General features: G+C 31.2%; 1 protein-coding gene across 2 annotated transcripts in view; it reads left to right on the top strand.

The window, feature by feature from the left end:
* The first annotated feature begins 1,919 nt into the window (after positions 1-1,919).
* The window catches only part of LOC132949211 (CCN family member 5), a 300,914-nt gene continuing 277,488 nt past the window's right edge, over positions 1,920-25,345 (top strand). For both annotated transcript variants that reach the window (XM_061019975.1, XM_061019976.1), the window contains exon 1: positions 1,920-2,160. In XM_061019975.1, coding sequence (XP_060875958.1) covers positions 2,076-2,160 — 85 coding nt within the window. In that variant the 5' untranslated portion in view covers positions 1,920-2,075. The remainder of the gene's footprint in view (positions 2,161-25,345) is intronic.

Consider the following 25,345-nt stretch of genomic DNA (forward strand, 5'->3'; position numbering starts at 1 on the left):
TCAGTAAATTAAATTCAACCCTATATTGGATGTGTTCCTGTTTATTACACAATAAAAATACATCACAGTCAAATCTCCTTAAACATGTAATTGTAGTCTGGGATTAAATTTTTTATATTCGTTGTTTAACGATTGTATTAAATTTACACTTTGTATTTATTTCGTTTTAATTTTGAAAACTTTGTTGTTTCTAGAATAATATTATTTTATGATTGTCGACTTCCAGTATAATATATAAGTATATAATATAATACAATATTTTTTTTTTATTGAACTTAAGCCCGGCGACTAAGGCCAATAGCTGTTGTAGGGGTTATGGACTGTGGTAGGGGTAAGGTTGGTACGGTAGGTTGTTTTTTTTTACGATTGTTTTTACGGTTGGTACGGTAGGTAGCAAACACGTGTATGTGTGGCAAGGTTTTTAACTACTATGAGCCCGGGTGGTCACCCATCCGGGAGCTAGTAGCTGTGGCCGTTACTTACTCCCAGTCGCATTTCGCGACTGGTAGCAGCCAACGCGCTACGCCAAGCCACATAATACAATATTATATAATATATTAACATAAGAAGTTGAATATAAATATATTTTGTGTCGTCTAAATATTTTTATTGCCATTTTGGACGTTATCAATTTATATTAATGCAATATAGCATTTATTTATCATTTAAAATATGCATAACTTACGTTTTTAATATATGCGGGTAAATATTTACGTCATTCATACTTTTATAAAGTCAATTATTTTCACATTTGTACGTAAAACTATCCTATTTAAACACGGGAAACAGAAACTTTGGAAAAATTAGAAGGATTGATTTTTTATTTTCAAATAAATATTATGGAAAAACTTTTCAGTCTACAAAGTAAAATGTTTTAGAGGTATAATAATTGGCCTACAGGAAAAAATAAAAATATTACAATATCTACGAATTATCTTTTTATTATTACTACCTACTTTATATTAAAGGGAATATAAGATCCAGTATTTCCAAGAACTTTTATGTTATTATATACCCCAAAGGAGTTATACAATACGATTTCTTCGTATAATACATTATGTATATTAAATATGTATTTAAATTTGGAAAAACGTATCAAATATGATAATTTTTGTGTTTATTCTAAGAACTCTACCTACTATTAAATTATTGGTAAACAATCTTCTTTTTTTTAACTCATCACATTTACTTGGAATAAATGATTCGCTGATCATTTATTGAGACATTGAGCGTCCGAAGTACTACATCATCATGATACTTACAAGTTAAAAGTGAGCTAAGTAAAATCAGTACGCATACATGCAAAGTAGTAAATACATCGGAATATTATAGAAAAATAAAAATAAAAATATATAAATACTAACTATTCTGTACGTGGTGTTTATTTAGAATCAAAAATTATGTAGTTACTTTCTTATGTGATTTTTTTTACTAATAGATAAATAAAAAACAAACACCGTTATTCGTTGATTAATCTAATTCCTCTATACATGCAGTATAAGAGCAAGATAGGAGGCTTGAACACGTAAACGTCGTTGCGACTGGAAGAAGAGAAGAAGCAGATGATGAAAAGAACACAAAGAGCAGGATATTAATGCGAAGGACTCAGAGGATGAAGCGTTGGAGGTTGAGGAAGTGTAGAGGTTGAATAATTATATTAGCGTCTAGAGGAAATGACCATTGCCGCCTCCACAGTAATTTCGGTCAAGATTCGGGCGGCCATCACTCGGGCTGCCTTCGGTTCCTGTCTTCCTGTCATCCTGGCCACTGCCTGTGGGGGGGGGGGGGGCGGAACGGGACGAAGGGACCGAAAAGTTTTCAGTTTTCCGCCGCCGCCGCCGGGGGCACGCGATTTTCACCGACGTCGACGCTGCCGTCACGCCGCGCGACTGCCACCGTGGATTCAGTATACCGCCGCGTCGCATCGCGAACACGACGACGACCACCGTCACAACGGTCTGCCGGCACAACGGTTTGCACGTGTTTTACTCCTCCCCCACTCGCGTCAAAAGTCGCACACGACAATAACGAACGCCACCGCGGCAACCATTTTCCGAGACTACTATCATGGACGTATGATCGGCACGCGACCAAACCTCTATAGACGATCGCCACCGTCGGGTGTTAAGCTGTCAGCCATGATGGGAGCACGCAAAACAGGTCAGTCTTTGGAGAATATTAATGCACGTTTCCTATGTTAATATGCGGCAAAAATAGCGGTCTAGCCGTTTTCGATGTAAATTTTGACACAGTTCCTATTAGGATTTTAACAAGTATAATTTATAAATATTTACGGTCGTTCTGACACCCATAGACTATCCCTCAAAACGGCTACTTGAGATATTATCTTCGAATAGGAACACGCCGATTAATTCGAATATCCAACAAATTGATAAAGACAAAAGAGAATGGAGTTTTGACATTATAATTAAGCTTATTTTTTGTATGCCAAAAAAATATGAAATCAACACACCTCACCACAATTTTAGAGGGGAAAAAATATTGGCAAGATAATTTCTCATAAATTCATAAATAACAAGATTCAAATATTAATGATCGACGAAATGCCCACGACTCAGCCTTAAAGTGTGCATTTATATTATACGTTGTGCAGATTTTAACTTATTATATTTTGTTCTAATGTTCACGCAAGGATTAAATTTCTTCTGAAAACTTACTCAGCTGTTTTCAAAAAATTACTTTGACCGGTGTTTTCTTATTTAGAGCTTACACGGAAGTATATTATACCCCCATCACGATTTTCCCACATTTCATCCTATCGCCGCAAGCATCCGTAAATGTTTGTGTAGACTTTCAGTCCCTTGCAGGAAAACCACATGGGTAGTATGTTTATAGTTATATACTTATACACAATAGTAACTTACGTGACAAATTTCACGAATATTACTGATGAATTACCTAACTTTTGATTCTGTTGTTGCTAGACTATATTACAATATACATAATACATTATTTGAACGTCCAAACACTTCAAACATGCACTTGTGTGATTTAATTTGCGTATTATTCAGTTTACAATAAAAAAAAAAATCACTGTTTTAACATTGCTAAAATTAATATAAATATAATAAATTATAAATGCGTGGTTTCAAAGATATGGATTGCATTACACAAAATTAATTTTCAATTAAATATACATATTTTTTTTTGTTCAAAAAATTTATATCAAAGATGAATTTCATAAAAAGAGAAGGTTTTAATATATATTTGTTGTAAACCAGGATTGCAATTTTAAATTCCGATAAAATTTTTTATGTTATTTGTGTTTGAAACTGTTCAATTCCATAATAGTTATACACAAACTACCATAAACCAGATATTCCTTGTGTGAGAAATGAAGACACGTTAACATAATATTTGAGTATTGTCTTATTTTACCCTAAAAAGTTGTTTACAGTAGTTCTAAAATGCTTTTCCTCAAGTAAAACATACGCCGAAGATGCCAAGAATTACATATAAATTGTAGTTTGTGTTTCTTTAGGGTTACACATAACTGTTGGGTAAGTTATGTAAATAATACATTGTTTTACAATAGAAATACGTATATTTTTTCAGTAATGGATTGATATCAATACACGTTTGTTGCCAGTAGTTCTTACATAAATATAAAATGCATATTATTTTTAGAGCGAAGTTAAAAATTTAAGTTTAACTTAAAATAGTACTAAATAATTATGAGCGTACATATAAGTACCTAACGTTGAATTATAATATAATAATTATTTTATACAGCTTAATGTTTCATTCATATCTGAGAATTAATATATTTCATATGAAACTGTAAAAAATATTTTTTAAATATTTCATCAAAAATTAGTTATTTCCAAATAATATTAGCGAGCATAATATATTTTAAACGTGTCAGTTTATTCCAATAACAGCAACGAGGAAGAGTGACTTGCTCTGTTTCGCCTCATTAATAAATAAATATAAAAAAGAGATAAACCACCTCGTTTTTAGTCAATATTTTATTTAACGTTAGCCACAGTTATTTTTTACCGTAAAGCACATGCATTTTTTATGCGTCGCATATACGCGTAGTTGAGTTGCAATTACAAAAAGTTTTTCATCTTTTAAACTATACTATATATGGGCTGTGTTAGATTAAAGACTCTTGCCACACGCGTATACAACATTTTTTCTCGTAAAGAGAATTCTTATAATAGTTCCGGCAAATTGCTCGGGCTCATAACTTCTTTATTCGATCTATTATTCTTTATCTACTATTTTATGTTCGCAGACTTCTAATGTTCACCTACACCCGCGGCAAATAATATGCGCTGCGGAATATGTATATATATTCATATTGAATTATAAATAAGTGAAAAACACACGTACGACAAAATATGAATAAGGATAGTATATAAATTACACGCATCGCAGGAGTTCAAGCTTTATATTGTAATGTATGTTATAGCATTTTGAATCGAGCAAAATAAATTACGTAAAAAAAATGCTATGCGTGTTATTGAATAGAGGTGCCGCGGCCGCGTTTTACATATAATATTTTATAAACAGTTTTCGATGTACTGCACATACACGCAAGTGCTTTTGCTGAAATAATATTAGCAATATGCTTCACTGAACTGCATCTTAGACTGTTAATAACACTACAATAATACAAAGATGTGCGTGTAATATTATGAATAGCACTTACTCAATGAGTTTTTATATTTTATAAGTTATAACGCATTGTTTTTATATGTTTTCATAGGAAAAAGATGCACGATAACAGTTTCTAATGTATTTATAGAATTGAAATAATGTGGATATATTATTATTGAAACATAATAATATCTACTATACCTACGACAAGTTTTGCATTTAACGGCTTAGTTATTTTAATATTATGTAGGCGATGTACATTTATGTTAATTACAATAAAATAATATCCAAAACATTACATGTACGCAGCATATATTTCATGTTTCAACTCTCGAGTATTTTTAACTGATTAATTGATAAAGTTGTAAATGGTTAGCATCAGGTGTTTTTTGTAATGATTATTATAATTTTTAATTTAAGACCATTTTATTATAAATACCACAACACAATAACAATATAAATAAGGCTTTCAACAAATCCGTTTGGTAAATATTACAAATGTATTTAATAATATTTGAATTCGAACAATTCTATTTACAACTAAAATCAGAAATTTCCAATATTTTTAAGCATTTTAGAAGTACTACTTCAGTTGAACAAATAATCAGCAGAAGAAACAGAAGATAAATAAAATTAAAAGAGTTAAAAAGATGATGAAAAGTGTGATGAATAAAAATAGTTGCGAATCGTGGCTTGGGCTTAGCCTGGGTCAAAGAGTCCCTGGAGTTACAAAAAGAATGTGGGGTGTTATAAATAAGACGTATTTTAAAGTTAAAAGAAAAACCTCGCTTGGCCATTCAGATTACATTTTTATAGACACGAACAAATAAATATTTTTGAAGTTCCCCACTTTAAATGTCTTATAATTTGGAATAATACCCAATATTGTATACTAAATTTGTCTTCAAAACCAATACTAAACGAACTATAAAATTAAATTCGTTTAGTCGTGTTTTTTTGGACATCGAATTATTCTTCCTAGTCGTCTTTTTTATAGCCCTTTTTAATTTTCACCATGGTAATAACACCATGATCTTTCGGAAATGTACCCCTTAAAAATTTTAGTTTTACCATATTATGCATATTACAAGAAGATTACACTGTCTTCGACTGTCAACTTGCCCTTCACACAAAAGTATTTATCCTATGCACATTATCACACATGTTGTCTACATAAAGTATTTATCTTGTATTCTTGTGTACTCTTTTGATGTTTTTAAAACTTTTCATAAAAACTGAAATAATCTTTTAATCTAATTATAGATCATCAATTGAGTAAATATTGTTTTAGAATAAAATTATAATTTTTAAATGTATAGTAAAAATAAGTAAAAAAAAATTGTGTACATCAATAAACATTTTTATTTAAATTTTAAGCAATTTGTGTATTTCTTTTATTACTTGAAAAAATGATTTTAGTTTTTAAGAAAAAGTTAAAAAAATTCTGAAGTTTACAAAAGTTAAATATTTTTGTGTAGACAACATGTCAACATGACGTGAGAAAATGTGTATGCTGTAAATATTTTTGTGTAAGAAACAAATTGACGGTCAAATACTGAGCAGATAATTTACTTGTAATGCGCTTACGGTAAAATTAAGAGTATTACATAGGGCGTTTCTCCTTTAACATGGTGTGAATCCGTGGTGAAAATAAAAATGGTCTGTGAAGGAACGAACATAACAAACTACTCGCCTTTCTAGCAGAATCTCCAAAATATATGGCTCATATATTTTAAATATAATAGCTTCCCTTTTTTTCCATTTGTTAGCCTTATATACACTTCGGTTAGTACTAATTATCTATTGTAATATGGTAACCTAACCTAGCCAGTTATATACTGTGTGGCAGTTAGTACTATATAAAACCTAATAAAACTAAAAATATGTAAATGTGTAATGTGTTGCACACTGCATTGGATTCGAAATGTATTCAAAATAACAACAAAAATATACAACCGTTCAAGTTAACGGCCAGGCTTAAGTTTGCATTAGATATATTTTGATTTAATTTTGATGAGTTTACAGATTTTGTAAAATAGATATTGCAAACAAATATAATGTTGATTATTATGTAGTTCATAATTTAAAATAGCTGTTTGAGTTGAATTATGGGTGAAAAATTAGGTTTGTCCTTAATGTTGTGTCCAGTAAAACTTCATACACATTATCGACAGCTAAATAGGATTTGGTGACACTTAATTTGGTTTTATTTTCATCATGAGTTTGTACATACTATATATCTATCGTATTTCATGTAATTTATTATTAAGTAGACATGGTACAGTTTGATATTTAGAATAAAATAATGCAAACAGTATGTCATATTAATTTAAGTCTATTAATTATATTCCAATGCTAAAGTTTATTATGTAAGTAACAAAAATAAATGTTGTTGATAATATTGATTCATAATCTGTTTTACAACTGTGGATACATCGTTATCGTTATAACAAGATCTTGAACCTTGTTGCATTAAAAATACTTTAAGACTGCATTATAAAAATAAAATTGCATTAAAAACCAAATGTTTTTTCAACATAATTTTAATTTTTACGCCATTGAAATATAAAATAGTTTTATAACTTTCAAGAAATTAGCCAAGTACTTCAGACAGACGTATATAATATTTATATACAATTTATCTTCTTTTAACCTACATAATATTTTTATAGTTTGAGTAACTACATAAAATTGAACTAATTTTATATAATATGCACTACCTATAATATAATAATTATTTGCAATAATAACATACGATTAATATTTCATTTTAAATGAAAATGAGTACTTATTTGTTATTTAATAAATATGGAGATAATAAATTAACAGTAGTCAAATATTCGCAACCCTTGGATTAGAGATAATATAATGTTGGTAAGCTGAATTAAATGCAGTATAATCCAAATTACGTGAATCAACACAGACCTAGTGGTGTCTGCGGTCGAGTATTTACCGATTTATTTCTAGATCACGACAAATTCGTATTATTAATAATAAGAAATTAAGAACTAATTTTTGTGGTGAAAACTTTCAGTAAATTGTCATAAAGAAAAACACTTAATGTTTGGTTCAAAAATTGTTATTTGTTAGAAATTATAATATTACAAAATATTCCAATATGGCAATATACATAGAAATGTGTTATTGCTTGTTATTTTTTCCAATACCTACCTGTTTCATTTCATTTTATTGGTATCCATTATAACTTTGGATTAACCTTATGAACTATATTTAAGTGTTTAATACATTTTATATGTATATTATACAGAATCACATTTTCTCTTATAGCGGTTCAAACCCCGAAATATAATTTACCTTGTTATTTGTGTTTTCCATTAATGAAGGGTTCATTAACTCTTATATATATATACACCATTATACCCATAGTCCTATAGGTAGGTTCTATATAGACGTGACAGATTTTTATTGTTCTATGCAATTACCTACTTAATTATTTCTTATGAGACCATTAAGGTTTTGATAAAATGTAAAGATTTTTTCGTGTAAAGTTCATGTTTATAAAAATAACATATATATGATATTATATAGGATATTCTTAATTTATAAAACTTGATACTCAATCCCTCGAATACAATTATAACAAATCAACGTATTATTATATGACTCTGTGATAATTTTATTGATTCAAAAAACTTTTAGTTGAAGAATTTATTCATTTTGTGTTTAATCATACCTTGATATTATACTATATGCAAAGTAAATGCTGTATTTGTTAATGTCTAAACGGAAAATAATATTTTATAAAACAAAAGAATTAAATAATTAATTCACGCGTTGCCTAAAGCTATATAATTATTTTAAACTGTTTAAACTTAACGATATACGTATAATATAAACATATATTTCCACACCGCTTTCTATTGCTATTGACGATAACACAAACGCCTCTCGGACCAAAAGCGAGTTCACAGAACTTTTGTACACATCGCGACAATAACGAACCGCGCGCGTACGTGTGTGGTGGCAAAGACATTCGGTTGTTATGTGATACACGTAGAACAGTTTGATGAGAAACTTAAAATTGTAAGGCAAATGTTTCCGAGCCCAGTGTAATGGTCCGACTAATGAATTTATTATTCTCGGAGGACACCGCGACAATGTTTAAATAGTGGACATAATAATCTAATACGATATAATAATAAATAGAGTTTAATTTAAAGGTACATAACAGGTAAGGTTAATTCACATGGAGTTAATTTTTCGTATAAACAATTTAATAATATTATACTATCTATACTAACACTGAGTTGGATCTACAGAAATACAGAAAGTGGTGTAAAAATTGTATTTTAAAATCATGCATTTTCACCAGAATTTTGTTTTATAAATTCGATTTTTTATAAGCTAATTAAACTCGATTACACATATTTTACTGTAACGCGTCACAGAATAAAAATCCTAGTATAATATAAATTCACGATAGAATGGTCACGCGATATTCTAAATCTGTCCGTTATTATTTTGATGAAAATACGTTGGCGCACTTTGTGTAATGTGAACAAGTGTCTTTCCAAAAAATATGTTGCAAACTTTTTCGGTGTCGCTTCCTGTATAAAATAAATAATCGAATCACATCCGCTTTGTACACGAGTATTTCAATCCGCATCAATTGAATGGGATTGGCTTGAAATGTCATTCGGTGTTTTCGGCGCGCTTTCTTGTATATGGAAAAAAAAGACATCAATAAACGTCCTTGACTTGGCACATTCTTTGAAATCTTTTGGATTGGATTTATAGCCGACCGACTAAATACCTCTGTGCGATTCAGTTAGAGGGAATTAAACGCGTAGGACTTTATTTCAATTTTTTTTTTTTCATTTGAATTAGATTATCTATACAGTTTTTGTACAATAAGCTCGAGCGATGTTTTCTATGTTAGGATTAAGTTTAGGTGAACGTCTTGAGGTGCTGTGGAGAGAGAATAGCCACCGACAAAAATCTTGAAACACACAGAACTAATAATATACTATATAATCCGTCCATGGTTTTTGTCGGAAGTCGCATTTCCCGGGTGCGTTATATTTTTGAAAATCGACATCCGCACATGTTTGTTTTATTACAGCTTGTTATAGCGTATACGTGACGGCGTCACGTGTTTTATTCATACCGTATACATTTATTTGTCTTTTTAAGGTACGCTTCGGGTACGCGGAACCACGTTATCCGAGCCGACGGAGACATTTGTATTAGTAACGGTGAAAGGAGCTTACAAAATAATAATAGTAATAATAATAAATAAAAAGGGCGAGAGAGGTCCCTGAAAAAAAGGTAACGATAATATTGGATGGGACAGACAACAATAATGGTGAAACGTATGCGATCCATTCGTGCTTGCAATTTCGACGATACATTATTATGCACGCTATGTGAAACAAGACCACGGAAAAATTGCCTCGATACTATTATATACAGTACCTACACGCACCCAGCATGATAGTATATATCCGATATTTTCGAGTTACGAGATCCGTGTGAAATCGATAATATTATTCCGAGAGCATATATTATCAATAATACCCAGAGAATATTGTGCTCTGGTACGGATTTGTTACGAACTATTTTTTGTCCATGATATGGATGAAGCGTAAATCGTAAAAATAAAAAGAATCACAGTAAAAACGTAAATATTCGTTTCTGAAGCACCAAAAGCAATAAAATTGTTTAATATAATAACGGATCGTCCACACACAGCATGATTACAGACGATTCAGGAATTCGGTATAATATTGTCTACAATAATTGAATCGATGATTGCAAAAACGACACGAGTCACATTTTTTGTGAAATTTAGATATTAGCAAAAACACATGCTAGTCATCTGTTTTTATGTGTTGAGTGGAAAAACGGCTTCGGTCATAATCAGTGTATAATATATTTCTACAAGGATTCATTTTTAAATAAAAATTTTTTTTAGAATTATTTAAATTATACACTTTTTATTAATTATCCAAAAGTTTTAAAAAATTGACTCATGTCGTTTCTGCAATCATCGATTCAATTACTATATAGGTCCGTATTGTAAATGTCGCACGTGCCGTTAAAGCATAATATGTGTAGAAACTTCGACAAACATAATGTGCTAGTACACAATATGGTGTAATTCTTAAATAGTTGTATGTTATTGGAAAAACGATCGCTTTATGGGGTATGATCCAATATTAAATCTTACATAATATGAACTTTATAACAGACGTGATTTCAGCAGCATATTAAATCGATATTGCGTATTTCGAGTTTGTATGTTTGTAAAATAATATTATGCGTATCTGTTTATTTAATCGTGTTTTATCCAAACGATAAGCAATCATTTTTAATTATTATTTCGTTAGAAATCATGGTGGCTAAAACGTATTTGTACACGTCATATAATATGACGTAGACAATCTTTAAGTCATTTCGTATTCTTTGTTTATGCTCAACAAAATATGAACTAAAATAAATGAACCAGAAAATTAGTTTATTTTATTTTAGTTTGCTAATGTACGCGATTTTATTACAAATTCAGTGTACAAACTATTACATTTTGAAATACATTTTACGAACATACTATGAATTTTATTCGTGTGTTATATTTAATAATGCGCCCATAATAATGTTACAAACGTTTATCCACAGCCGGTCCGAGTTCGATCCTCGACCACCGTGCGGAATTTTTCTCCGTGCAAGTCACGGTGTCCGGAGAACAAGTGCCATCGAAAACCAATTCAGTCGCTATTTGTGTTATCGATAATAATTGAATTATCGGTGTTGATCTTAAAGTTATTTAAGAATAGCAAGTATTACGATTTTCGTTTATGATAAATATATTGCAATTTCATGTTTATACACACGCATGTAGCGATATTGCATACACAAATCGCCGTGATACAATATTGATGAACAACGACGCGACGTGATGGTTTTATGTATTTAAATAATAAAATATTAATATACAACTGTTTCTTTTTTATTGTTCTTAATTAACATAAGCGAAAATGTCCATTAGTTACATTTTACAATCAAATTTTTTTTTTTTTAAATTTTTCGTACCGTAGTTTAGTTTTGTTCAAGAATTTGTGTGATGGTATCTGCGTCTGGTCCAAGTGCTACGTCTAAGGCGTTGGGTATGTTGAAGTTTCTATGTTTAACTTTGTATTGGAGGCATTCGGTAATTAAGTGGTTGACTAAGAGTTCAGTTCCACAAGAAATGAACCGTGGTTTTTCTCCTTTTTCCATTTGTAAGACGGGTGTGGCCGATGCGGAGTCTGTTTATAATTACTTTATTCTTTCTATTTGGAGGGAAATTTGGCCAGCTGATATTTGTGTTTTTTATTATATGACTGTTTTCATTAATATTTAAATACAGTTACATTTTAGTATTGTAAGTATTGTTTTCATGAGATAACAGCTATTGAGTACACATAAACGTTTTCTAAATGTTTCACTTACATAATAGTATTATATATTATTAAAATATATATAGTGAAACTATGTAGACATGATTTAGTACTTTTCTTAGCCAAACTCATATACGTATATTATGTTTAATAGAAATATTGTATTTTTTGAAAACTAAAGCCGACAGTAAAATATATTAATACATATTGCATAAAAGTTAATCATAGCACATACATAACTATATAAATATACACAATTGAAACTATTTATATAGGAATATCTGTATCTTGATGTGTAATCGCGTGCTGCGTTGTTTTGACCAGCGACACTACAAGCATAGAACCTTTTTGTTTACATAATTTGCATGCAATTATATTTGAGTTTTAACTAAGAATGTTATCCATTTTCAAGATATCAGGGAGAAATATTCTTGCACAGATCGAAATACTTATATTTTTGCGGGGATATTACAATTTTGTTCATTGAGTTAGTTGTCCGAACTCCGAATCATATACAGGTGTCCGTTAAGTCAAGTTGCACCGTATATAGATTATAACATTTCACACGTTTTAACAGTGTTAGAATAATATTGGTACCCACAAAGGCTACACAAAAGAATAAAAGAAAATGTTGGTTTAATAAAAGATAAAAAAATTATTTTTAAATCGTATAACGTAAGCATTTAATTATATCGACTAGGTAAAAATAGTCCCTCAAGAAAGGTTTCTCTAAACAAATCATTGCGTAAAGTACAACGGACAAGCTACTCTAATGCAAACTCGGTGCAAATAAACTTTTGTAAATACATAAAAATGGTTTAGAGTTTGTATGAAAAATTAGTTTTTACGGCTAAGAAAGTTCATGATGAATATACTTGCCAGTTGCCATACCCTTTTTGACCCGAAATGGTAATGTCATTTTCAAGTTTGTAACTTCTCTTCCTTGGGATTCTATACATTTTACTTTACGTTGAAAAAAAAAGAATGTAAAACACGTAGAGAGTGTACGAAAATTAAAAATAGTTATTTCCAAACAAAGGTTCAAATAATTTGGTTTATAATATAGGATCAAAATACTATGATTTTGTAACTTTAATACCAAATAATATTATATTTATATAATATATTGTGTTAGAAAATATATTTATTGCAATTATACATTATCTTACAATTATTTATAGAACAATTGCTTGAATGACGTAAGTACATGAAATAAATTTATATTTTAAGTTGTACGTATTATAGTACCTAATACGTTTATTGCAACTTATATACACAGTGACAGTTTGATGTTAAACTATGAATCGTTTACGAGAATTATATTTTTATCTGTACCACTTAGGTTCTAATGAAATTATTTTTGTTGTTCGAGATACCAAAATCATCATTATTTATATTTCTAATTTAATTACGATAATAATTAATTAATTCGGTATCGTTGGTATATTGTGACGTGTGCACGCGTGGTAACATTAAAAAACAACACTGAATAGACTTCGTTTGTACGCTGTAGTTCTGATTGCTTTGTTGGTACGAAATTAACAGGGTTATTCCCGTTTGAAAACGTATTGTTGCTAGGTATATGAATGATTGAATATATTTATATTATCATCGTCGGTAAGCGTATTCGTTTGAAGAAAGTGAGTTAGCAAACAACTATATTGACGTGGAAGAACGGATAAAAGGATATCATTAAGGTACAATAAAAAAATATATACCTAATAATATATTACGTATATATATATATATATTGTGACCTTACAGAACACGCGATTTAACAAAATTTTTTTTCATTCATATTATATATACTTACACGCATAATATGTCTGTAGGTACACCAGTTTACTATAGGTACTAGCTAATATTATTGTTGTAGAGACTATAGAAAGTAAAACCGAATTTCTTTATTTTTGATCGTTAAATCTTTATTGATCAAACTCTGCTCATGCTATTTGAATATTTAAATATTTCTTTGATGCTTTAATGGAATTTTTTGAAATTCTTGCCTTTTTAAATCTGTGATAAACAATAAATTATGTATAATTTACGTAATACCTTAATACTAGTTAATTACTAGTTAAATATGGATATTATATCGGTTAAAAAAAAACCAACCATTTCTTTAATTTAACATTTTATTGATATTCTGAGGCATGAAGTGAAATAATTTTCCAATTATTATATAAATATTATATAACATTCGTACCTATACAGTATACACGTTTGACGATCTAAATGTATAATATTATTATCTAACTTAGTTTTATAAATAAGTTTTCATATTTTCTATGATTTTTTTTTTTTTTTTGATAAGTTATTATATGTATTTTTGTCGTTTGATATGGCAGATATAATATCCGAAATTTATCACCTTATAATATTTTCATCTTATATACTCGCTACATCCATTAGCATTTAGCTTCTTTAAGTACACAGATTAGAGTTTTTTTTTTCGATAATATTTTAAGCCATTACTAAATATTTTACAACACTATCAAATTTAACGAAACACATATTATACGGTGAGCTATCGGATTACGCGAAACGGGATACGTCTTTATACATGTATACTAATCGCAGGTCGAGCCGGAGTACAAAAATGACATAATATACTATTTTATAGGACACACCAAACAGTTGATGATAATAATAAAGATTCGTGGCTGACAACATAATATTGCATGTGACAGTGACACGACCATAGGGTATACGGTTCATCGTGGTATCGACAATGTGGTATACCGCTATCGTGTATAGTTTCATCACACACTTGACGAAAAATGAATCGTACGAAACGACACTCTCCAAAACCACTGCCGCCTCGCGCACTACTATAATATTATCATAGTCAGACTTCGGCACAGCTGACTCGTCGGCTTGTTAAAATACCGTGTAAAATATGCCATAAATGGCAGTGAAAAAATAACCAACCACCGACAATGATTCCACGGCTGTCTCGGGTCAACGACGGTGTGATATATAATATTACAGTCGGACAGTCGGCCAGTCGGGTTACGTTTGCTTTGATTATTGTACAACACGTAGTGAGAGGAATATTGTGGCACTATTATTATTATGTGGGACATTTGGAAACTTTGTATTGTAATATTTCTTCTTATGCCGATTTCTATGGTCCTTGCGAGTTCAACGTATTCATTTCCACGGACGGCGGACGTAAGTACATAACTCGTTGGGTCGCTGGCCCTGAGAGGAAGTCAGCTGTTGTCTGTTGTAGTTCGTAATGGTCACCGCTCTTCGTTTGTACGAGTCTTATAATTCAAAAAATCTGGCGAGGAATCTATGACATTATTCATTTGAGTAGTCCATCGCGCTTCGTCGTGCATAATTTTATTTTGCGACGGAACATTTTTGGTATAAAAATAGACTTTTTTTTATCAAAATCCATTGTGTTTTGGGTTACACTACTTCGGTGCACCACTCAGTTAGTTCGTACAACTTAGTCTTAACGAATCGATTGAGAGGTCACGTGCATGATGCCAATTTCAGACGATTGGGGATCACGTCCTTAGAAACAAGTTCAAACGAATACAAACGCCGCTGCCTTGTCAATAAGTCAATTAGTACGACGAATGACTCGTGAAACAAACATACAAACTAGAAGATTTTAAAGGATATTGAGTGTACTTCGATTAATAACAAAACAAATTGTTATACATGTTGTTTTAAGCACCAAATTTACTCAAATGATAAAACTAAACCAGTAACGTTGGCATAATATTTTTTTCACAAGACAAATCGAAATAGAAAAGGCGTATAGTTCGAAACATTCAAGGAATCGCGTTTTTTATGATAAGAAATCAAATGATGATTTAAGAACAATATATTATTTATCCGATTCATTAAAATCGTAATCAAAAATATCAGATTTTATACATTTTATAGCTCCCATAGGGACAAACTTTGAAACATATTTGATGATTTGGCTCTTTGAATTCTTAATGTTTAAACTATACGCTTCAGAGACATTAAAATAATGACGAAACTCTCGTAATAGCCACTCATTTAAAGGTTAAAAGTACCAGGTTTAATTATTATTTTCGAAAGTTGCAATGTTCAGCCATTCGTCAGGGATGGTTTTATTTTGGAACCAAACGTTGAGACACTCGGAGAAGGACGACGGAATCGTTTATAAAGTATACACGCCTCGAGACTTGGGGTGATACACAATAATGTTGCACCAGCATAAACGTATAAAATATATATATATACATATTATATACATATATATATTATACAACAATAACTAATGCGGCTAAAAAGGAACGAAAACCGTTTTGAACCGAAACAATGTCTCGATGAGGCATTGTAAGACATTATTAAACGTACATTTTTGCACTATGCCAATATGCATTCAGCCCATTGTTTTAGCACGCTCAAAGTATAGTGATTTTATCTCTCCCGTTTCTAAGTGGTTCTTAAAAAATATTGAAGACGGGACGAGTATTTAATTGCTCAGACTATTATCATTAATGGAAACGTCTATTTTCTGAATTTCGTTAAAATCATTTTAAAATAGGTTACCTATTTCAATTTGTATAAGATACAATTTCTTGGTTTTAATTTGTTATTACAAGAATGTCAGATAAAAAAGTACTCGTAAATGTTAATATGTTATATTATATAACTGGTTAAAATATATTTTTATTTAACCAAATACACGTATAAATGTATAATCAATCATAATACATTAATACCTGTCAGAAAGTGTGTCGTTTAAATAATAATATTATAATGACTACAACGTATAAACGTCTATTAATAGTTAATCGACAGTACTTAATATTGTAGACGGACAGTACTCAATAGACAAGAAATTATTTTTTGTGTAAGCATACTCTGAAATAGTTGTCAATTAGTTATTATAACTCAATAAAGCATAATATAATTTTGTTATAAGTAAAATACGAATATATTTAAAGAGTTGTACTTATAACAGTTTATACTAGCCATTAAACAGTAGGCTCTAAAATGTGTAATAAAAATTGCTTTTAAGGCTTTACAATATCTTTTATGTGTCCTCGATATAATTATTGTGTTTTTTACAGTTATTTTACTAATGGGTACTCCCGTGTCCATTTTTATTCGCTTCAAACCCAAACTAATAATATTATATTAATATTGTTAACATTAATTTTTTAACAGTTAGTTTAATGACTTGTATTGTAAAATAAAATAGCTATACGACATAAATAACACGAGTGGAGCAAAATCATTTTTTATTACGTACAATTTCTAAGCTAATGAGTTTGAAATTATTAAACTGAATGCACTTAATAAGTTAGTTGGCTTATTGTGTATGGTTAAGATTTATAAAGCTAATCGTATTTATATTTAAAAGTATAATATTTACTGAAAGTGAATACGATTATTGAAAGCTTTACAATCCGTTTAATGGCCATTATAATGGTGATAACATTGTCATTTGAAAATATAAATAAATAACTTAATGGTAAAAACAATTCGTTACTTTAAAGTGGCGTTGATACTACAACCGTAAGATTACAGTAACCAACAGGACGCTTGTTTTAAGTTTTAGGCTTAATACTCTAACTGTAGGGTATACGACTATCGTATAGTATTATATAAACAATTTGGAAGGCTTCATGTGATAAAAATGATGCCAAACGAGCTAAATTAAAATCTTCCTCTTTATTTGTGGGACATGCATTAAAATTAAGTGTGTATAATATAAGCTGTATGTTAAATAATTGGAAAGTCAATAACCCTAGTTAAGGATAGAGTGTGAATATTTTAGTGCAGTTTTTTTAATGTAATATATGACATATATTATATCATTATGGTAAAAGTGGTCATTAGTCATATATTATACTAAAAAAAACTTCACTAAAATATGCGCACTCCCAAACTATATATTATATAAAATGTGTGCTATTATTTTCCTTAACTCATCTACAAGCTGTTACTTTAAGACCTTTTCTGTAATATGAAATATTATAACTGACAACTAAACTAGTAAATACTTTCTCAGTTTGAGTGGTTATTATTCAAGCATGTCAAACGATATTGGGAGAAGGGGGGAATTGATAGTGTAGTTTGTCAATCACACTATGGTAATTTACTTTTTGAAATCGGTGGGAAAACTGTGGGCAGATGACAACTACAGCAGTTATATTAAAATAGTTCTCTTAATTTGGAGAGTACCCATAATACTATAGTTTAGTATGTTATTCTATAATACAGTTGCTGAATAACACGGCATCGCCCACGTGCATTTTATTTTTGCGGCAAATCCTATATAATATACACGCTATATAGGTGTATCTCGGTTTGAGTGTATCTCAGTTTTAGTGTACCTACCTTAGTTCACGGGCAAATCGGCGTGTGTTTATCTAGCTTTGTGAAATAATTCGACCTAGATGGGCAACCGCAAATCGCGAATTGGATTTAGCACTAAATGGTATATTTTTTAACATAGTTTAAACTACTTACTTTTTAAACTTTTCTGATATCTCTAAAAACAATCTCTGAGATTTTCGTCAAAAACAATAAAGTAGTTTGGAGTATATTAGCTTCAAACATACATTTGGTTTAAATATAATAATATAGATTCTGAAATCGAGACCATGTAAGCGCGGCGATTTGATGCATGCTTTTACCTGATCTGCATATTAAATATGAATTTTAGAAATTATTAAACGAAACTAACCAAGTTGCCTACTCATATAGCTTCGAGAGTTCTGGCTAGGCGATGATAAATCAGTCATTCAGACAGTCAGGACAGATTCTTTCATATACATTTTAGTAATTATACTTAAGAAAAAAATAATATATAGGTAACAATATTTGTTTTATCAAATATTATCTATTTTTGTGAAAAAATACCAAAAAGGTATATTAGCCATTAGAGATATGCAAAACCCCATTGAATTCTTTAACGACACAGTTTTTTTGATGTGTTTCGGTTTCTGAATAACATTGTTTTAGAATTTTTATTGCCAATAGTGTTAAAATTATAAATCCAGTAATCGATCTACCCATAAGTCCCATTACGAAACTTTTGACTGCACTTAAATTTTACGCTTCAGGATGTTATCAGGGTATCTATGGCTTATTTAGTTTGCAATTATTACAGCACTCTGATATATTAATGTAGTTTATTTATATTAAGATAGAGAATGGTGAATATACATATGGAATAAGCAAAAATTATATAAGACGCATAGTAAAATAAATTTCAACTCCTTTGTTCCATTCACTACAAACGTGAGTTAAGTTTCCTAGCATTTCAAATACCTATTTCAGAAATAAAAAAATCAGTTTTATCAAATAGCCCAATTTCCCAGTGTTACAATGGTTATTGACTGTATACTGTATACTCATCTACAAATTAGTACAAATTAGTACAGGAGGTAAAAAAGCAGAGTTTTATTGGAATAGAAAAGTCTGCGTCAATACATGAATGTCCTTTAATGCCTAACTTATGGCAGGACCAAAGTTGCAAATTTTTAATGTTGTAGCAAGATGGCCAGGATCTATTCACGATTCTAGAATATCCAAAAATATTAAAGCATGTAACATGATACAACGATTTATAGTAAGTGCACCTACGTAGTAAGTTCTTTGAAAAAATATAATATTTAAACACAAATATATTATTAACACAATCCACATACTTCTATATTAGTCCAAAAATTAACAATATATTACCATTAGAAATTAAACACAGCAACTCTTTTAAGATTCTTAAAAAAAAAATTACACTTTGGCTATTACATGAACAAAATATAGACCGACTCATAACAAACGTATAGGATTACTGCATTATTTATCATATAAGTTGTACGACTTTAGTAATTATTGTTAATTTTAGTTTTATATGACCATATTTTATTGCATTATTTAACTACGCATTTTATTTTTTACATAATGCTATATTATAATATTATATTATATAAATAAATAAAATAAAATATATATTTACTTATATTATTAATATTATAGTATGTGAGAAATGTATATTACAAATTGTAATTATTTAATTTATAAGAACTATTTAATGTATTTCTATTGCAAATTGTGAACTCATGGGCCCCCACACGAACATGTTCAGTGGGGCCCATTATCCTCTTGAAGAATAAATAAAAAAAAAAAATATTGTATTATACACGCGGATGTCACACGTCGTATTTTCGTCCGTCTAATAACACCGCCCAAGACCGCGTGACGTTCATAATAATATAATATTAATATGTAACCACGTATACCTACATACCGTATAATATTATTATTATTATTATTATATATACCGTATATATCGTGTACATTATAAAGTACGTGTTACGTATACGCAGAAACTCATAATATACGTGTAGATAAGTGTACGTCGTATATTATACGGTCTAAGACACACACTCGGACGGCGTGCGTGAACGGACAGACTCGCAAAATATGTTACCCCCGTACGCGTTTCTTGTCCGTCGTCGGGACGTACGTGCCGGATAGAGTTCGTGTGTGCTGTCCTCGGTTTTTTTTATTTTCCTTTTTAATATAAAAATAAATCTCCGGTCCACAAACCGTTGATAAAAACAGCCCTGGACAGCGCGTCGGCGGGACGGCCGGTCATTATATTATTATTATTATTATTATCGTTTGGTACGTTATAATATTGTTATACTCTGCAGTTCGAGTCAAGAGACGTGGTCGGCTTGTGCCGCACAAGGGGCGTGGCCACAATACTGCACGACATATGGTATACAGACATAACTGACTGGATGGGTGCGACGGTCGGAAGTGTTGCCCGAATACGTTTCTTAACTCGAACAGCGTATAGATTTCACAGACGACGATAATATTGTACTACTCGGACGGAGAACGAGTCCGCGCGTCGCTTTTGCGCAATTATTGTAGACGTCGTCCGCACTACGATTTTTCACGTTTCCATACGCCTCCGCTCGGCGTCTGTGTGAAACGCGATACGTATCGGTTACGACGACGACGACGACGACGACGACGACGACGGAAATCCGGAAACTCCATTCCTCGCGGGATATTTGTATTGCAAAACGATCATAATAATAGTATCGTCTATAACCACCACCTTAGCGCGAAATCCGATACGGCCCTTAAACTGGCATTTATTCCGAGTAACTTACACCGACCATAAATCCGGCGGCTTTAAAGCTATTAGTCTAATTGTATTATAATATGCACTCGCGGTTATTATACACACGCTGTATAATACGTCACTCCTACCGCCCCGCGATATCGTTCTACGCTATAAAATACGTATTATTATGCTACTTGCAAGTGCGCTATCGTAGGGCTTCGGCGTCGATTTTTCGTAAAAGTCCGTTGCGCGGTCGTACAGACCGATTGTATACATTTTTCACACAAAAACGTCTTGCCCGTATTTATCTACGCGGTCTTACTATAGTCTTACAAACCTCAGTAGACCGTTCCTCAAAATTCGATTTTTTTCAACACCCGTTATTCTTTTCGTCTTTTGTATTATAACTTATAAGCGAATACATTTTCAACCAGGATGACACTAGGTACCGACGCATATTATTATAGTTACGGGGTGATTGAAAATGATAAAATTGTTGTCACGATCTGAGTCATTGCGGAACACACAATATCCAGTTTCCTCGAATATAATATTATGTTTATCGTATTTATACAAAAAATATTTTACACCGTGGTTTTAGTCAACGCATTGAGAGATATTTGTATTATTGAAATCATATTATCTTAAGTATACATTGTGGGTGTGCACAAAATCATTATGGAGATAAGAACATCGAGCATGTTGTCGATGTAATTTACATATTATTTATGTTTTGTCTTTAAAATTCGTTTTTGCGAAATGGCCAACGTAATTATCTCGAGCAAACCCAAAACGGAATAAAAGTATCCGTAGGTAAATTGTTTTTGTATATGAAAGCTTCTTCATTTTTAGATTAGCGAACACTGACGGCAAGCGGAGAGGGTTCTTACAAAAATTATTATTATCTCCCTGAGTGTTTCCATTCTTTATATACACTTGTGCAGTATTGTTACAATATTTAATAGCTTCTCTGTTATCTCAAGTTTCTATAATATGTATTTTAACCATTTACATTCACATATCGTTTTATGAGTACAAAACAGATACAGAAATCAGTCATAGAAATTTCAATTTCGATTAAATTAAAATTCGTTCGATTTAGACCGTCTGCAGGTACGAGTCATAATCAGCGCAAAAAGGAAAAAAAAGAAAGAGTGCAGAAAAATACGTTAGCAGAAAAATGAGAGTAAGATAAAGACCGAGACAGGGTGAGAAAGAATGAAGGTCTGAGGGGAGTTGAGGGGAGGCTGTGTAGTTTAACTTAATTAACTGTTAAGGCCAAGCTGCGAGATTCTCTGAGTTCACATTTTTTCACTTATTTTGGTGGTTGCTGGTTGGGGTGTTAAGGCCACTAAACAATCTTTTTATATGTATATATAAATATACACACACACCTAAAAATAATAACATAATAAAAAGTTTTTCAAGAAGTCACACTGGCATCCGACCTCCACGCTGCCGTCGCGTTTTCCAGTCTACTGCGGTTAACGCAACGCGGTACAAGACGATTCAAATTATTATTACGTCTTATTATTAGCACTGTATATACTGTGTAGTAATTGTGTACTAAACATTTACATTAATGAAATGTAATTATGCGCATTTATATATTGTTAATTATCGCACGAACGTCGAAAGACTAAAAAAAAAACACAGTTACTGTAAACGCGTGTGTGCAAATTAAATTTATGGAAAAACCGTGACCCATAATATTTTTGCTCGACTCACTCCGACCCGGCTAAACTTAAAAAAAAAAAAATTATAATAATAATAACAATAATAAAAATGGCCGCTACCGGTTTATTTTCATTAGCCGGCTTTAATGAAATCCTTTCACCTAATAATATGACGTGATGTTTAATGCCGGACACGCGTTTACGTTTTTTCACCCTCTCCCCCACCACTCGTGATCACCCGGTTCTCATCGCTTCCCTACATACATACATAACATACATACATATATTTATTATATATATTAAACCCTCGCACACAACCCCCCCCCCCCCCCCATTCACCGATCGCAAACGCCCGCGACGTCTAATCCGTTTCGGCCGGTTAATTTATCCGCCTCGCTCGGCCATCACGTCTGTGGTAACGTGAACGCGTTTTGTGCGTTCCGACTTAACCGTTTGCAACCCCACACACACTCACAGACACACCACAGCACTCTGACACGGCCGTTCACGACGACGACTATAAGTTTTTGATTCCTTTGGGTCAAAAACAAAACTCGACGAATAAGGCCGTGTCCGGGATTAACCTCTGCGAGCACGTCGACGACGCTAATGAAAAACAGACAAAAAAAAAAAAAACTCGAAAACGAAAATTGAAAAAATAAAACGCATTACTAGTATTGTAATTTCGCCATTTTCGTAAAATATGTTTAATATAATACTCGAAAAATAATATATAATATAATATAACAATTACGTACGTCCTGCACTCGCCACACGCCATATTATTATATTATAGCATTGCCCATTGTGACTCCTAAACTGGTCGGTCTTGACCAACTATACCCACGACCCTGCCCCACCCATCCACCGCTCATTTACGACCACCAACAAATTAAATTTATTTTCACGCAAACCGTGTACGATCACGGAGACGGTTTATTAAATTTCGGTTTCAGGGTTGCGTGTGACGCGCTTGTAGTGGCGGCAAATGCGTGGTTCGGCGAATCGAAATAACGATCGTGTAATAGCAATACGACTTTACTAATTAAACTTGCCTATAGGTAAGGTTAGGTGTAGGACAAACGATTCTGATTTTGTAGAAAACTGATTAAAAATTCTCGTATTTCTTCGACTTTTAGATTCTGAGCGGAGCGTAGCGATGAATGTATTAATTTTACAATTATATATGGTTTTATTTTTTATTTTTTATGTGTGTGTTAACTATTAGTACCTAGTCGAAATAATGCTTCGATTGTCAATTTCAGTTATCTTGTTCGATGGGAAAGTGAGCCAAGTTGGGAAATTCCATAGTTTTCAAAAGCGCCGAAAAAAACAAAAACCAAAAAAAAAAAAAAATAAGGAAAAACATAAAGATTAAAAATTTAAAACAAGGTTCACGTAAATAGGTTATAATATATAAATTACTTTATTCACAATAATATCATAAAATATACTTAGTAATATCATAGGGGTTGACTGACCGTCTTCGATCAGAATCGTTTTTCGTATACAAAGATATTATTATATTATTGATTTCAAATTGAACACTATCCATTACAGTTAAACACTTGTAACCTACTGTACAGTGGAGTGACACCCACTTGCCCACCTTTTTTTTTGACTATTATTTTTAACAAAATTAGAAATATTCCCACGTACATTACATAGACAAAAAAAATTCATCATTGATATACCTATTACCAATACATATTATATTGCAACTCTCAGAATCATAGGCGGAAATCCATTAAAATTTCAGAGGGGGCTAACATAATTAACATCAATGTGAGTGGGGGTGGGATTTGATCCTACAAAACTAAGAAATGAGGGCGATTGACGGACTTGGGGGGAGGGTCCCGATTTCCACCAATGCTCAGAATCTAAAACGGGTCATATCTATATCAATGACTAATTTAGTCTTAATGTTTCAATAATTGTTGATTTATCGGTTACAGAACAATTATAATTAAATGTCAATAATAAAACCATTATTTTTTTTTTCTGCTTTCGTTTTTGAAAAGCGTGACGGAAAAGTATGATGTTCGATGTGATTAGATTTTGTGAAAAAATGCTATAAGTCAGTTTGGTTAGGTGTACCCATCAGGGATGTTTCGTATTTTGAAACTTTTAAGTTTGATTAATCATCAAATTCAAGAACCAATTCTGGTCGTAACTTCCCCTTTTGTGGATTTCGATCTTTAATTTAGCTATTTATTACACATTTTTTCTCAAAAAAGTAATGGGAATTTCATATTTTTGACATATCAAAAAATGAATCTTTATCCAATTTCACGTCATGTACAATAGCGTTTGATGCACATTACTAGCTAATAACGAATGTCAAAAAAAAAAGATATGATTTGAAAATCTGATTTATATTTTACGTGATATTTAAACTTTATTATGTAATATGTATTTTATTCGTTTATTTTCAAAACAAATTAACTATTCAAAACGATTTTAACTTTTGATACTGCGATGTAAAAATATATATTTATTCGATTTAAACGAATTGGAATATCATTAAAAATCATGATTTCGGGTCTTCAAACGCATTC

Source organism: Metopolophium dirhodum, chromosome 7, assembly GCF_019925205.1.
Source record: "Metopolophium dirhodum isolate CAU chromosome 7, ASM1992520v1, whole genome shotgun sequence".
NCBI classification, from domain to species: Eukaryota; Metazoa; Arthropoda; class Insecta; order Hemiptera; family Aphididae; genus Metopolophium; species Metopolophium dirhodum.